The 17,044-nt window shown below is 40.1% G+C and overlaps 2 protein-coding genes across 2 annotated transcripts; both read left to right on the top strand.

Moving 5' to 3' along the window:
• The first annotated feature begins 4,414 nt into the window (after positions 1–4,414).
• LOC101443410 (growth-regulated protein homolog gamma-like) lies at positions 4,415–6,472 on the top strand. The gene is made up of 4 exons (XM_004465325.5): positions 4,415–4,623; positions 4,713–4,836; positions 4,946–5,029; positions 5,818–6,472. Exons 1-4 carry the CDS (start codon positions 4,536–4,538, stop codon positions 5,831–5,833), a joined length of 312 nt encoding a protein of 103 aa, XP_004465382.1. The 5' UTR covers positions 4,415–4,535; the 3' UTR covers positions 5,834–6,472.
• Positions 6,473–14,211: 7,739 nt separating this feature from the next.
• LOC101442965 (growth-regulated protein homolog gamma-like) lies at positions 14,212–16,385 on the top strand. Its single transcript, XM_004465324.5, has 4 exons — positions 14,212–14,394; positions 14,501–14,624; positions 14,734–14,817; positions 15,654–16,385. Exons 1-4 carry the CDS (start codon positions 14,307–14,309, stop codon positions 15,667–15,669), a joined length of 312 nt encoding a protein of 103 aa, XP_004465381.1. The 5' UTR covers positions 14,212–14,306; the 3' UTR covers positions 15,670–16,385.
• The last annotated feature ends 659 nt before the right edge of the window (positions 16,386–17,044 follow it).

Here is a 17,044-nt window from a genome sequence, read left to right as displayed (position 1 = left end):
ATCTTAAAGTAGAGTGAGAATTTGCTAAGTCAAGGGGAGAATAGAACTGTAATGTAGATATGCAAAATTCTGTTTGCATATTTAGAGAAGAACTAATAGTTCTGTACAGGTGGAGAATATGTGAGGTATAGGACATAGATACATTGGAGAGAGAGTGAATAATCATTTCTCAAATAGTTTTGCCCCTTTGGTGCCTAAATTTCACCTTTATTGCTAGAGGATTATCTTCCTAAAATACAAATACAATGATGTCACTCAGCCGTGTACAAATAATCAATATTCCTCTTTTGCCTGCACTGTAAGGTTTGAATTTCCTAACGTGGTTTCCTCATCTGTGAAATGGGCATATTTTGAGTATTTACTTCTTGGATTACTGTAAGGATAGTGTGTGAGTTTGTGTATGTGTGTGATCCAGCCCTGTTTCCTGCATACAGTATGTTTTTATTAACTTTTAGTGACTATCAATAATTATAATTGTGTTATTTCTGTTGCTATTCTTTGTGCTATCATAGATAGTCCCATGAGTTGAGTAAAACATTTAGCAGAACGGAGATGCTTTTGGTGAAAATATGCAGAGAATTTTGTAATTGAAACACAAGTCCTTCAATTGATTTTTTTTTAAATAAAATAACATACAGGAAGTGGGATGCAGGTGGTAAGATATTATGGTTTTACTTTTTAATTTTATTTCTTTTTGATGCTTGCCAAAAACGATACCCGTAGTTGGATAGAGTAATTAGTAACCAAGACCCAACAAGACAAAGAACTAAAACAAATTTTGCTATGTCAACCAATGTTGGTGCCTTTTTAACCTTTACTTCAGATTAACTGCCGAGAATATTGTCAAACTGACGCCCTTATCAGCAAGAACATCAGGAGCTGGCATGACTGCCAGGAAAAGCCCAGGGTGAGCAGCTATTTACTGTAGCTCCCCATTGTGCAAACTTTCAGAGAGTGATGAAATTAAAATGGAATGTGCTTAAACTTTCTTTTTTTCTGACTGGAAATTCTCAACAGATAATATCTGCAATCTAGGAATTTAGTGTATAGTTATGACCATAATCAACATAACTAAATCTTGGAAGTGATATTTATGCTCTTGAATGTTCTTTTTTTCTGCATCTTGTGAGTCAAGCATTTAGTTTCATAGGTATGCAGTTTTATGAGATAGAAGTCGCCCAAAACAATACTTAAGCTAATTACATGCAACACATTGTTATATATATTTTTAATTTATCCAATTGTATTTATTTCATTACATTTTAAAATACATATTACAATCCAATAGATTGATTTCATGACCCACTAATGGATTACAATTTGTAGTTTGAAAACATGGTTCTAGTCCTTGATGAAGAATCAAGCTTTGACAGTTCACGGTGGAGAGTCTACGTTCTTATTATTGCCTTCCAAGGTATTTTGAGAGTTGGCACCAAAAAGAAGCTTAGACCAACTGGACTCTTCACACCTCCTGCCTTTCATCTCCATCCAACCTGAATATCAGATCCTGATTTAGTGTTGAGTGCTTCCGAGAACTCTACGGGTTGCAGATTTTGTGATGGAGATGTAGAGTTTCCTGGCTGTAAAGACTCTGGAGTTACTAGTTGTTATCACCCCACATTTCATTTTGGTTCCTTTATTCAATACTCAGCATGCCCCACAAGCCCCTGAAGACCCCCATTTTTCCAGTCTATCATATCTTCTTCTGCTTCATTCACCTTCCAGCTCAGCCTGGACCCTGTGTTCAGCCATGCCTGTAAATTGCTGTCTTTGTAGTGTACACCAGCTTAAAACCAAATTCTTGCTCACTCCCACTGTCTTCTTTCTCTTTTTTTGACCTTGAGCTTCAAAATATTGCTGGAGAAATGAAATCCTGTGATTTGGATCAGCATAATTTAATGTTTCTTTTCTTAGGAGAGTGTTCCTTGATATTTTCCAAAGCTTTTGTTCATTAAGATCAACTACAATTGGACTTACACATGCTGTTATCTTGAATCCTTGCCACTCTCCTCAAACATCCAGCCCTATCATTAGTCCTGACCACTCAGTAAATGACCTGTTCTCCTCCTTTGCTATAATGATCCATAAACCTTCCCCCTTCGTCCTCAAAATCTCTGGATTTACACTTTCTTTCTTTCTCTACTGTGTTGATATCAAGGAAAGATTACCCCACACTGACCCCATTTGCTAAGTACAAGCAGTCAATAAAGCCAACTGTTTATAGAAATACAAAATCATGCACGACTTGCACTCTTTACTTTTAAATGTTTTCTTAATTTTAGCTAATTGTTTAATTTTTATTTAATAAGTATTTTATATGACATCTCTCGTTTCTTCCTGCCTCATAGCTTATGCTCCAGCTATATGAACTGCCTGCTGTTTCCAGTAAACATGCTTGTTCTAGCCTCGATGTCTTTGTTCATTTTGTCTTCTTCTGGAATATTTCCCCCACCCTTCAATCTCCACATTTACCTTGAAAAATCCCACTCATCCTTTAAGACTCAACTCAAGAGATACCTCCCTAAAAGTGGCTGCTCTAAAGTTTCTCTTGGAGAGTTCTGCCTACTCCCTTGTGAAATCAAGGTTAGGTGTCCAGTCTTTGTGCTTTTATAGTATCTTGGACATATACTATCATGGGACTTACCAGGCAGTTCATAATTTTCTGTTTATACGTGGTAGTGGAGTTCTCCTTTCTTGGTATTCCTAGGATCTATCTTGATTCCAAACTCATAAATTCTAAATTAACAATGAATAGCCAGAGAAAGGAAGGGAAGGAAAGACTTAAATAGTGAAAAAATTAGTCGTTATTAGAAACATAATGCCAACAGTAATATGAAATACAGCAGATATATTAGTCAGGACACTCACCAGTGTGATGGAAAAGCTGGCTTAATAAGGAAAGAGAATCTATTGGCTATATAACAATAAATCAGACAAAACAAAGCTATACTCACGTGCTCATACAACATTTTCAGTAACTCTGTGTCTGAGCAGGTCAGGATGCTTTCCTCTGCACTACTTCCATCCTCTGGCAGGTTGTTCCCAATTAAGGACAAGAGATTGCTAGCAGTTTAGTAATCCAAGCAAGAATCAAGAGTTTCTCAATTCCCTCTGTTTCAGCATTGTCTCTGATTTGGTTAAGCTTCAATCATATGCTCAATTCTGAAACCATATTAGCCTGGAGAGGGCATAGGCAGGAAGGAGGAACTATGGTTGCCTTGGGGTCACAAGCCTCCACCCCTTGCTCCCCTGCCCCTTGTCATCTCACCTTAACCACAAAGCCAGATGAGGGAAGTGTTGAAGATTTACAGAGGAAAACAAGCGTTCTGTTATTAGAAGAGATAGAAGGAACATTGAAACTGATGGTAAAAAGTGCATTACTGAGTGAGAAGGCATCATATAAACAGGTGTTGAAATGATTTATTGAAATTAGAGAACCAAAATATGCTGATTGCTGTTCTCAAGAGGGAATCACATCACAGTAGACAGGGCAGTTCAGACTTGGAAATGGAGTTATACAACTAAGATCTATCTATTTCACAAGATACATCTTTTTGCTGCTTAGAGTAAGGACAAGAGCAACACTAAGCACTGCCTTCTGTGTCTAAGTCCTTTACTGTCCTCAGACTTTAGTAAAAAGGGGGACCTCCTGAGCCTTATACAGTCCCTCAAAGATCCAGAATGACTTTCATGAATCAAAACAAAGCTTCCTAGACAACAGGAAGGTGAAGCTAACAGAACTACAACAGTTTTGGAAGTTCCAGAATTTCAGACAGAAAGGATGAGAGTTTACAACACTGTATCCTGAAATAAACACTGAATTAACCTGAGAATTTAATGGTCTGTCCCCCACCCTACCCCACGCCCCATCGTAGAAAAATCTGGCACAAAGTGTGATTTATTTGAATTCCTAAAACACCAGAAACGGGACAAACGTTCTTAGGTGTAATCTGAGAGATGTACTTTTAAACACTGGATTTATTTCAGAGATAAATAAAATCTGCAGAACTTAAGGTTAAAGAACAGAGCGAGATGAGGCTCCCATTTTCCCGCCTACACTGGATCACTCTCTCCCTAAAGATGTCCTGAAGTTCAGTCTCAGGTCCAGCGGCCCCGGGGCAATGGGGACTGACGCTCCGGGCTCTGCACACTGAAATCACTTGGCGCCCTCGGTCTCCCTTCCCTGGAGGTCACTCCAGAACGGCCAGCGACTCGCACCCGTTTTGGGGTTTGGGAAAGTAAGAGCATATTCAGGTCTGAGGGAGTCTCGCGGGAGCACAGGGCGGCGAGGGCACAGGGTGCGTCCCCCTCCCCACTCTACACCAGGAGGCGGGGCCAGTGCCTCCCTTCCGGAATGTGGGCCTGGAGGACCGGGAATTTCCCTGGCCCTGAGGGCGCAGGACCGTCCTACCCGGCTATGGATAAAAGGGGATCGCCGATCTCGGGAAGCCACAGAGCGCGGACCACAGGCAGCCTTCCCCGCGCCTGCTCTCTCGCTCCAGACGCACGCAGCCCCTGCGCCCCAGCCGAGCACCATGGCCCTCGCCGCCGCCCGCGCTCCCCGACTGCTCCCCGCGCTGCTGCTGCTGCTGCTCGTGCTCGCCGCCGGCCGGCGCGCAGCAGGTGAGACTCGGGGACCCCACGAGCTGCCGAGGGTCGGTGGGCGCCCCTGCAGGAGACAGCCCTGCTAACCGATCTTTGCTCTCCCGCAGGGGCTCCCTTGGTCTCTGAACTGCGCTGCCATTGCCTGCAGACCATGCAGGGAATTCACCCCAAGAACATCGACAGCATCAAGGTGACGTCCCCGGGAGCCCACTGCGCCCAAACCGAAGTCATGTAAGTTCCGCCACGCGCTGCTGCTGCTGCCCACCGCGTCACCGACCCCCGCGACGCCCACCCTCTGACTCCCAGCCCGACCTCACGCCCACCCCTCTTCTCTCTGCAGAGCCACTCTCAAGAATGGGCAGGAAGCTTGTCTCAACCCCGCCGCACCCGTGGTTAAGAAAATCGTCCAAAAGATGCTAAAACGGTAAGTTATGGTTTTTATTTACAACATGTACCTGGAGTCATTCGTCACAAATACTGACATCTGCCTCCTGAAAATTCTATTAGCGAAATCTTGGGTTTAGTTGAAGGATTGAAAAATCATGATTGTTATTTTCACAATAACTGCCGTAAAGATCATTTATCTGCTCTGGTGGGGAAAGGTTATGTCCCGTGACCACCACCAACCTCCTTCCAAATGAATGTGCATTCATTAAAACTCACTGAAGAAGGATAATTATGCTAACATGGTTCCCCTAAAGGAATTTTACAATCACTCATGGACTTCAGATCTGAAAAGCAGATCTTTTTGGGTAACATGGACCACTAACAGTAATAAGTAGGGAGTTTTCAGTGAGACCCACCAGAGTTCAAGTATAGAATTGTCCACCCATTAACTGTGTACACCTGAGAGTTGTTTTTTTTTTTTAATCTCCTGGCACTTCAGTGTAATGGGGAAGATAATAGTAACTACCTCATGGTTTTGGCTATGACGTTTAAGTGAGATCGTGAATGTGAACTTTTAGCCCAGCGTGATAGTCAGCAAACAAGACATTTTGGCTCTCTTAAGCCATTAATGTAGCTGAGTCCACAACTCAATTCAATAAAAAGCATTCGAGAGTCCAAGGTCTCTGCTGTGCAGAGCAAGGCATACCGCCCGACCTTCCCTTGGTGCAAGGCTGAAGGCAGAAATGCCTGCAGTCTCAGTGGGTGGAGCAGGAACAAGGGCAGCTTTCCTTAGTACCTGTACCAGTAACCATTTTCTCATCACAGGGACAGCACCAACTGATCCAGAGGGAAGGAGGAAGCTCGTGGGTAGCTTATTCCTGAAGCAGCTCAGCCCCTACAGAGCCCAAAATTTAAGAAGAAAAACATGTGGCTTCTGAGGACCCCTGTACTGGGCTTATTGTGTTTGACTATTTCTTATTGGGGCTCTATTTATTTATGTATGTATTTATTTTTCAAAGCTTGTGTTGTAATATTTTCCATATTTGAAGATGTGAATGTGTCCAATCAAACTTAGTTCAGTCCTGATTATTTATTTGGTTTTAAATGATGGGTTTTAAATATCTCATTAAACCAATATTTATTGAGAGCCCATCAAATGTCAGCCTTTGTGATGGGAGTGGGAGGTGGGAGATATCCACGCAAACAGGCAGTGAGATTACTGTTAGCCATAGAGGAATATATATGCACATCTCCTTTTGTACTTTTTAAAGAGAATGTCAGTTATTTATTGAAATTTCACAGTTTATGGTCAACATTCTTATGTTGAAACATCCCATGGACATTTTATGTCTTACCTGTAAGGCATACTGCCTTGTTTAATGTTCATTATGCAGTGTTTGTATTAGTATGGATAAGTTACAATAATGATTGTTACATTTTTATAAATGACATGAAAATAAAAGTTTTTACAAAAACGTCATGTTTAGGTATTGTTTTATTCTTATCTCACATCTGTTCCTCCTGGATGTCCAAACTGTTATACAGTTAGGTGTAGGTTATGCCTAATTTTATGTCTGCTTCGGGCTGGCACTTCCTGAACAGCTCTTATGCAATGAGAGGAAAGAATATTTGATGCTATTACAAAATACTATTACCTTGAGAATCCAAGTTTAATATCAGATATAGCTCTTTTTTACATGGTCATTTAAAATTAGTGTTTTTCAAACTTTCAAATTTTTATGAACATTTTAACAAGGGCTCCTATTTAGATGCTTTTGTTTATCAAAGTTTCAAATAATTATGGAATTCTTTCCCATTCAATAATGCAGGGAGCAAAATGGTGGTAAAGTGGATTCTTTCTAAAAATTCAAATAATTTGTGCAATTTAAAAAATAGCAAGAAAAGTGAATGACCTTAGAATTTCATCAGTATAAAGATCTAATTGAAGTAATGATCGCTGAGTTCAAAATTACTCCAATGCCTCTTGGGTACTGTGCCAGCCTCCAAGATGGTTTCCAATGTTCCTCACCTCCTGGTATTCCTGCAGCCCCACATTGTATCAGATTGGTCTGGTGATGAATAAAATATGACTGAAGTGAGAGCTTGTCACTTCCCAGGCTAAGGGATAAAACTCGTTTTGGTTTCTGCCTTGTTCTCTCTCTTACATTGTTTTTTCTGGGAGATGTTAGCTATCATGTGAACAGCCCCATGTAGAGGTCCATGTGGTGAGGAACTGAGTCTTCCTGCCCCCTGGGACATAAATGAGCTTGCAAGGATATCCCTCCCCACCTTACCCCCAACTACCCAGCCAAGCCTTCAGATGACTGCAGCACAGCCTGCTCTTTGCAGTTTCATGGAACACTCCAAGCCAGAACCATGCAGGTAAACCGTTACCCCATTCCTGACCCACAGATACTGCAAGACGATAAATATTTCTTTTCCTAGTCACTGGGGTAAACTGTTACACAGAATTAGAAAATTAATACATCAATTCCCCTCCTTGATATTCACTCACTAGGGAAGAAAATATATGTCCACACCAAAGCTTGTACATGACCAGTCAGGCCAGATTTATTTAGAAAAAGCCAAAAAATGGATGTAACCCAAATGTCCATCAATTGATGAATGGATGAACATATTGGGATACATTGGTATAATGAAATAATATTCAGCAATAAAAAATACAACTACTTACACAGACAATGATACTAATAAACCTCAAAAAATCATGTTGAGTAAAACAAAACTGGTAGGAAAGAATATATACTCTTTGATTCCATTTTTCAGGGACCCTTAAAAGATATATATAATTATAGAGACCAAAAGCAGATCAGTAGATTCCTGGGATCAATGGCTAGTGGTGGGAGGGAATTGGCTGCAAATGAGCATAAAGGAATTTTATGGGGTAAAGGAAATGCTGTACATTTTTATTGTGATGACAGTTAAATAACTGAACATGTTTGTAAAACTCATTGAACTATATCCTTAAAAATTAGTGCATTTCATATATGTAAATCATACCTCTATAAAGGTGATTTTTAAAAAGATTAAATAAAGAACTTTTCAGAAAAAACAAAAGCCAAGAGAATTTGAACCTATAGATCTACATTACAGGAATACTATGAAAAATTCTTAAGATTGAAGGAAAATGTCCCCAGAGAGAAGCGTGGATATGCAGGAAGGAATAAAATGCATCAGAAATGGTTAACAAATGAGCTTATGGAAACAAGTACTGACTATTTAAAACTATAATAATAGTAATTGACCTATGGAAATAACCACGTATGTAAAGTAAAATATAGGACAAAAATAGCACAAAGAGCAGGTAGGGAAGTAAGTGCATTTATAATGTAATGTATCTTCAACTGCTGGAAAAAGTGTTAAAGAAAAGTGCCACCTGTGAAGGGCATATATTGAAATTTCTAGGGCAACCACTTAAAAACAAAATGCAAAATTTTACATTTAAAAATCTGTAAAGGAGTTCAAATGGAATAAAAGAAAATACCTGAATAACATACACAAAAAAGACAGTAATGAAGGAATAAAAGGGAAAACAATAAAACAGATGGGACAGGGGCAGAAGGGACAAATTCTTCCTGATTGAAGAATTCCTCATAATATAAGTAGAGTCTCCCACCTTAAAGCCTTGTTTCCAATAAACTGACTAGGAAATAAATTAGAATTAAGTAACCATAACAAATTCCACCTTAACCAAGCAATCAAGTTAACATCACCAGTTACGTCATGTGGATATCATGGGCCACTTGATATAATGTGATGAGAAGGAAACTTCGTTTCCATGATAGTCTTCTCTCAAACCCATAAACCCAGGATAATTATGAGAAAATTATTTAAATTGAATAATTTTACAAAACACAAAACCAGTACACTTTTAAAACTGTCAAGGTCATGAAAAACAAGAAAAGGTTAAGAAATTGTTACAGATCAGAGGAAACTAAGGAGACATGATGACTAAATGAAATGTGATATCCTAGATTGGATCCTAGATTAGAACAGAAAAGGGGTATTAGTGAAAAAACTGAGTAAAATTTGAATAAAGAATGAAGTTTAGTTAATAGCAATGTGCCAAGGTTAATTTTGTAGTTATGACAAAAGGACTATAATTATGTAAGATATTAGCATTAGGAAAAATTAGGCAAAAGATACACAGGAACTCTCTATGTTATCTACACAATTTTTTTGTAAATAAAAAATGATACCAAATTAAAATGTTTATTTTTAAAATGATAGGGCAAATAGAAGACAAACATCAAAATGATAGACTTAAATCTAACCATATTAAGAAATGTAAATAGAATAGACACACCAATTAAAAGTAAAACATTATCAGACATTATAAATAAGATAAATAATAATTCTGCTTGAAAGAGACATTTTAAACATTAGGACTCATACTTAAAATTAAAAGAATGAAAACATTATATCATGTAAAACTACCTGAAAGAAACCTGACATGGATATATTAATATATTAATTAATAGTAGTTGCATTAATATTTAATTAATATATTCATTCTTTAGGAAAAAATAGCATTAGAGATATAGAAAGCTGATTCAAAATGAAAAGAGGAGCAATTTGACAGGAGACCAAGCAAACTTAAAATTTTATGGACTTAACATAATATCAAAATACTTACAGCAAAATTGAGAGAGCTAAAAGGAGCAACAGACAAATCCGTAATCATAATTAAAGATTTTTTCAGTACTTAGTTGACAAGACAGTAAAAAAAATTATATAGTATAGAAGTTAAGCAATATGATCAAACAAATTGCTCTGAGTAAAATTCATAGCATGGTTCACCCAACAATTGTACAAAATACCTTTTTTTCCAGCACATAGGGAACATTTATTAACAGAGACCATATATGGGCCATAAAGAATTTATTAACATATGTTAAACCTTTAAAACATTACAGTGGACATTTGCTGACCATCAAGTTTTAGGGTGATTTTTCGCCTTTCCCCCAGTTATGTCTCTTCATCCTGTGTGTGGTGTCTTAACTGTGGTTTATAACTCATCTCTCAACTTCCTTATTTTTGCTTCCATAATACCAGAGTCATCCTGGTGTGTTCATCCCCAGTATAACCATAATAAAAATGATTTCCATGGAGACATTTCCTATATTTCCTTCCTGAGACATTCTTTTGTAATTTTGGCATCTTTTTATTATATGATTACAATGTAATTTAATTACTCAATACTACTTCCACAAAAGCTTAGAAAACAATCTTAAGGCAATGGAAGTGCAAAATCTATATTAAAATCTATTTTTAAGAAAATACTTGGAATACTACCCAAATCTAAGTAAGTGGAATCAGCGACAACATCTCAACTCAAATTGGCATCATGGAAAGCGAATCATCTGACCTATAAAACTAAAAAATTGATGGTTACACGAGATAAAAACTGGGCCCTGGAGTACAAAAATTATCTTTGGCAATCAGCCTCACTCCATGCTGGCTTTATTTCAGGTAGGCTCTCCCTAAACATTGGAAAAGCGCCAAGCTTCTACCCTAGCAGCTATGACCCGGCCAGAAGAAAGGGCTTGTTTTTCCAGTCATTTCTCAGCAAAAAGGACTCCAGGGAACATTTCTGATTAAGCTAGGCTGAGATCACTTGCTCACTCCTGAGCCAGTCAGGGTAGCTGAAGGTTAGGTCCAGACAGAAAGGACTACTTTGGGTCACAAGTCCAAGTTCTGGAACATTGGATAGTCACACCAGCCAAACCACTATGACTGGAAGAAAGTAGAGATGGTTCCCATAGAAAACCAGGGCTCTGTTACCAGAGGAAGGGGGAAAGGATTCAAGCCAGGCAGAATCCTGAACAGTACTAGAAGCTGGACTCATGGATAACACTGACACACCACGAGTTAAATGCCAAGTTCAGGCATCTTCATTCTTCCCCTATTAGAGACAGAAGCAGGAATTATAAGTAACATAGAGTGCTAGTTGTGATGGCTGAACTTCCCAAGGCAAGCCTGGGTACAGCAATATTATACAACAATTCCCTACACCTGAACAGTGGTTAAGATGTGCCAGCAACTCCAGATTTTAAAGGCATTTAGTTAGTGTTGATCACATCTGAAAGATGACTATTGTATCACAAAACAGAATTAAGCAGTCAATGCTCCTTTTTTATAGGGATAATTTATAGGGATAATTCTATTCCTATAAGTATTGGTGAATGCATGAGTTTAAAATTTGTCCATCAAAATCTGTTCTTAAGCTAATACAATGAGTAATTGGCTGGGGAAGACACCTGCTAAAACATGAAAGAACCGGAATATTTTAGTAGGCTTCAGAACACCTGTGCTTTCACCATTTTCTGAAAAATTAATATGGGGCTGTCAGAAATTGAACTATGAGAAAGGGTAGATTAAGAAAGGGGGTAAAAAACCTTTCTTTTGTACCTCAGTTTTAGTAACTGGTTTTTATTGGGCAATTCTCAGGCCTAAAATTATAGAGAATTCTACTTAAATTATGAGATGCTTCATGAAAGGTGTCATCCTATTGGTTGCTATTGTAAATACTTGGATGCCCTATTCACCTAAAGCATTGGTTTACACCAATATTTTGGGTGGATTCTAGAAATCATTATAACAAATATTTTCTGTTTTCTTAAAGTATAGGGCAAATGAAGATCTAAACAGTTTCCTGTTAATGCTAAAAGCAAAGTATTTCAGTTATTATATGTAAAGTGCCCAAACTGGGTCAGTAGAAAACTGCAGTCCTCATCACAGCAAATAGAAGCCGACTAAAATTCCTTGTCTGGGAGGATCCCAGGGAAGAGTATTAATTTCCATTTGTGTGATTTTGGAAGTGAAGTAGATTAATTTGGATAAGTAGAAAGCTAGATAGGTGATTAGATAGATGTTGATTTTTTAAATTGAAGCAGATATTTTTGCAAAAATAAAATTCATGTTTTTAGTGAAATAAAATAAAATTCTGGACACTTGACCACTTTGCTGTTTTTGAGCTTTAGGAAAGATAAAGCTGAACACTATTTAACCAAGAAAATAACAAACATACTAAAAAGAGAAAAAACAAACTATTCCCCTGAAGTTATCAATCACTTGTCTCAGGAAAGAAAATATATAATGTAGTAGTTCAAATCACACTGCTTGGAGTTCAAATACTAAATTTTATCAATAATGAAACCTTAGGCAAAATATTTAAATTCCCTGCCACTCAGTTTTCTTATCTGTAACATGGAAATAAAACTGGTAACTATTTGTCTATAAACAAGGATTTTACTCTCCAGGTGAGTTTCTGGTTAGGTAATATTGGAAAAAGCAACTTCTATTTTATTTGTTAAATAATTCTTTTATAGCCCTTAGTATGTAATGGTGTTTTACAAATCTAGCTCACGTATTCACCATAACAACCTTTTTGAGGCACATACTATAGAGCCGGTTGCTACACTGTGTGTCCTGGATACATAGCCTCAGCCACAACACAGAGCTCCTCCGGGCAGGGTGGGTAGATGGCAGCTGCACACACCCACTTCACTTCAGAGAGGAGAGACAAATCTGTGCTGCCAAGGGTGGGATATTTACACAACTCAGGGGGAGAGGGTCCTGCCACAGAGAGTTGCCTGCCCTGATAAGCAGGCGGGGCTGCTTTTGCCCAGTTTCCGGGTTTAAGGTAGTTCCAGCCTTTTCATTAGACGTAAGATCTCCCAAGGGCTGTGGAATGGAAACAGACTGAAACATCATCACACAAAAGGTAGGGGGTGGGGGGTCGAGGAGGGCTGGGAAATGGTCGCTAAGTATATGTCTGTGACTTCTTCAGCACATGCTACCATTTACCTCTAATTTTCAGATGAGAAACTGAGCCACAGACAGGTTGAATGTCATACACCAGTATTCCCACAGAGGCTGACCGCTGCAGAGTTGGCTCAGTGCCTCTGCAGCAGCTGGAGGGTGCTCCATGTCCTACTCAGCTCTCTCTCCACGGCAAGAGAATCTTTCACATGTCACACCTAAACCGCATGAAAACTATGCATAACCTAACAAAGGACCTTAAAACTGATGGTGAAAAACAAACTACCATGTGACAAAACTGGTGTAACAACCTTTGAAATATCTTATTAGTAATCAGAAAAAACACGTCAGTGATTGTTTCTGTAGGGGGGATCAGATTACTGGTGGCAAGAAAGGCTATATAACATGGAAATGAAATGAGATGTACATCCACAAAACTTGGAAGTAATATTCAATTTGTTACGTAGCACTTAGATGTTTCACAGGAACACATCTTTTGCTGCTTCTGAATAAAGTGTACTACCCTCACTAGGCATCAGCTATTTATGACTTTGTGCTTGGACAAAACTAGAAACTGAGGACCTTTAATCCCAACATAGCACCCCCTCCCCCCAACAGCTCTAGAATGACCACCTACTGCTATTCATCCATTCATTAATACCCCTCATTCATCAAAAATGTGGTACTTATGAATTGCTCAAGTTTGGGAACTTCCAGAATTTCAGAGAGGAAGGAAGTCTGGAGACATTATGACACTTTGTCCTAAAGTAAACAGCGAATTGAACTTTTGATTCTTCTCCACACCCTTGAGGAAAGATATGACACAAACTGTGATTTTTTTCTTGTTAAAAAAAAAAAAACACTGGAAAAAGGAAGGCAAATGTTCTTATGTGTAATCTGAAATGACAGGAAAAAATTCAAGAGTGTATTTATGTAGATACAAATAACATCTTAAACCAGAAGGTAGGCACAGACTTACATACATTAAAAATGGAGAATCGGGTCTCCCACCTGTATCCACCCCCTGCTCCAGCCTTAATTCCCCGCAATTCTGATAAGGAACTCCCCCTAGGCTGCCCAAGTCTCCGTTAATGACGTAGCCAATTGAAGTGGCATCACTCAGTGCATGGGGCCTTCACTGGGGGCCCACGATCCTCCCTCTCTGGCCATTACTCCAGCGAGGCGGGGTTTGGGATTTGGGGTGGTAAGAAAAGATCCTACAGTATGCAGGGCGGCATCGGGTGGCACCGGGCGACCCCACCCCCTCCTGGTTGGTTTCAACATCCAGCGCCCCCACCCCTACTCCGCCCCTACCGCCCTTCATCTCCCTCTACTCCAGGAGGCGGGGCTGGCGCCTTCCTTCCGGAATTGGGGAACAACCCTGGAGCCCGGGAATTTCCCTGGCCCTCAGGACCGCGGACTTTCCTACCCGGCCTGGATAAAAGGCGGTCGCTGATCTCCGGGAGCCACAGAACTCTCACCAGCTCTCTCGCTCCGACACAGGCCGCCCTTCCTTCCAGCCGAGCACCATGGCCCTCGCCGCCGCCCGCGCTCCCCGACTGCTCCCCGCGCTGCTGCTGCTGCTGCTCGCGCTCGCCGCCCGCCGGCGCGCAGCAGGTGAGACTCGGGGCTGCACCTCGCGTCCCGTGGGAACGAGCGGCCAAGGGTCGGTGGGCGCCCCTGCGGCAGACAGCCCCGCTAACACATCTCTCTTCTCCGCCAGGGGCTCCCGTGGTCTCTGAACTGCGCTGCCAGTGCGTGCGGACGGTGCAGGGAATTCACCCCAAGAACATCGACAGCATCAAGGTGACGTCGCCGGGAGCCCACTGCGCCCAAACCGAAGTCATGTAAGTTCCGCCACGCGCTGCTGCTGCTGCCCACCGCGTCACCGACCCCCGCGACGCCCACCCTCTGACTCCCAGCCCACCTCACGACAGTTCTCCCTTCTGTCTGCAGAGCCACTCTCAAGGATGGACAGGAAACTTGTCTCAACCCCGCAGCACCCATGGTTAAGAAAATCATCCAAAAGATGCTAAACCGGTGAGTTACGGTTTTTATTTACAACATGTGCCTGGAGTCATTGGCCACAAATACTGGCATCTGCCTCCTGAAAATCCTGTTAGCGAAATCTTGGGGTTAGTTGAAGGATTCATATCGTGATGATTGTTGTCACAGTCCCTTTGCCATGAAGACCTTTAATCTGGTGGCAAATCTCCTTAAAATGATAGTAGGTAAATGCATGTTCACAAAACATTAAATAAATTTGGCCACATAGTCTAAAATGCCCCTTTCCTGTTAAAGAACAGGCTGCTTACCTCAGGTCCTCTTTGGGCTTCAGACTTGAAAAGTGGAGCCTTTGCTTTTGGGAAACCTGGGCCTCTAAACTATATGGTGAAGAGAAGGAACCTTGCAGTCAGACTGACCTGTGCTCAAGGCTGGGCTACACCTCCTATTAGTCCTGTAACAGGAAGACAAGTATTTCATGTCTTAAGATCTCAATAAAATGGGGAAAATAATAGTAGATGTTTTATGGAACAGGAAGACAAGTATTTCATATCTTCAGATCTCAATAAAATGGGGAAAATAAAGTGGTTTACTATGAGGTTTACTATGAGGTTTCAATGAGAATGATGTGCTCATACTTTTTTTTTTTTAGCCTAGTGTGACTTGTGATTGCTACCACAGCTGCCTTATTCCTAATTAAACAGTACCCAGGGTAGCAGTGATTTTTAGGCAGTTGGCACAAGACTGGGAAGCAGCCTCACTCAGAAAATCCTAGCATGTCAGAGATCTAAGACAGAAGAGGGCTGCACAGTTGTTTTTTGTTTTGTTTTTTTTTTAAGAATCTACTAATGGCAACCATTTTCTCCTCAAAGGGGCAGTGCCAATTGAGAGGAGGGAGCTCATCAGTGACTGTTCCTGAAGGAGGTCTACCTTTAGAGGCACCAAAGAAAAAGAAGAGAAACGGGTGGCTCCTGGAGACAGCTGCACTGTGTTGATTGTGTTTAACTATTTATTATGAGTGTTCTATTTATTTAACTTTATTTATTTATTTTTCAAAGCTTGTATTCTAATATTTTACCTGATATTTAAAGATGTGAATGTGGTTGGTAATTCACTGTACTGTTATTTTTAAAGGTCATTTTTAGGTTAAATCAATGTTAGTTCAGTCCTAACTCAACTTTGTTTGAAAATGATGGGCTTTAATTGTTCTCCATTCATTGAACTGATATTTTCTGGGGAGCCCTGCACCGTGCTAGCCACTGTGATAGTGGCTGAGGGCAAACAGTGGGGGATATCAAAGCAAATAGTCAGCTGTCTGTTAGGATAGCAGAATATGTATACACATTTATTTTTTTAAGTGTCTAGAAGAATGTTAATTATTTATTGAAACAATTTCACAGTATGTGGTCAATATTTCTGATGTTGAAGCTTTAAAAGCTACAATGTTTTAAATAGCCCTTGGACATTTTATGTCTTCCTTATGTAAGGCATAATGCCTTGTTTAGCATAAATTATGCAACGTTTCTTTATGTCTTAAAATAGAAAAGTTTAAATATTTCTTGATACATTTTACAACTAACATGAAAATAAAGCTTTTAGAAAAATTTCATGCTTAAGTTTTGTTTTATACTTCTGTACTCTTTTGTTCCTTCTGAGTACCCAAAGAGCTGTGAATTTATAACAAACTATAGATCATGCCCTATATAACGATTGCAACTGGCTTGGAATTCTGTTGTTTCTCTCCTATCCAAAAAGCTTGATGCTTTTCTGCACAACTCTAGAGGCCAGAAGTCTGAAATCAGTTTCACAGGGTTAAAGTCAAGGTGTCAACAGGGCTGGTTCCTTCTGGAGGCCCCAGGGAAGAATCTGTTTTCTTGCTTTTTCCAGAGGCCGGCTCTATACCTGGGCACATAGCCCCCATCCTCCATCTTCAAAGCCAGCAGCAGAGCAGCATGGCATCTTTAGATCTCTTTCTCTGTCCCTTGACTTCCATTGCATTACCTTCTGTCTGACCTAGCTCTTCCTAAATCCTTCTTATAAGGACCCTTGTGATTATATCAGGCCCACCTGGGATACCCTCCCCAACTCAAGATCCTTAACTGAATCACATCTGCAAAGTCCCTTTTACCATGAAGGTGACATCCACAGGTTGTGAAGATTAGGATAAGTACATCTTTAGGGGCCATTATTCAGCCTACTACAGTGAATGTGAAGTTCAGTGCTCAGCATTTTTCGTTAGTTTAATAAAGGGTACATATCACAG

Source organism: Dasypus novemcinctus, chromosome 1, assembly GCF_030445035.2.
Source record: "Dasypus novemcinctus isolate mDasNov1 chromosome 1, mDasNov1.1.hap2, whole genome shotgun sequence".
Classification (NCBI taxonomy): Eukaryota; Metazoa; Chordata; class Mammalia; order Cingulata; family Dasypodidae; genus Dasypus; species Dasypus novemcinctus.
Note: the sequence above shows the minus strand (reverse complement) of the source record. Positions and strands in the feature narration are given on the sequence as shown.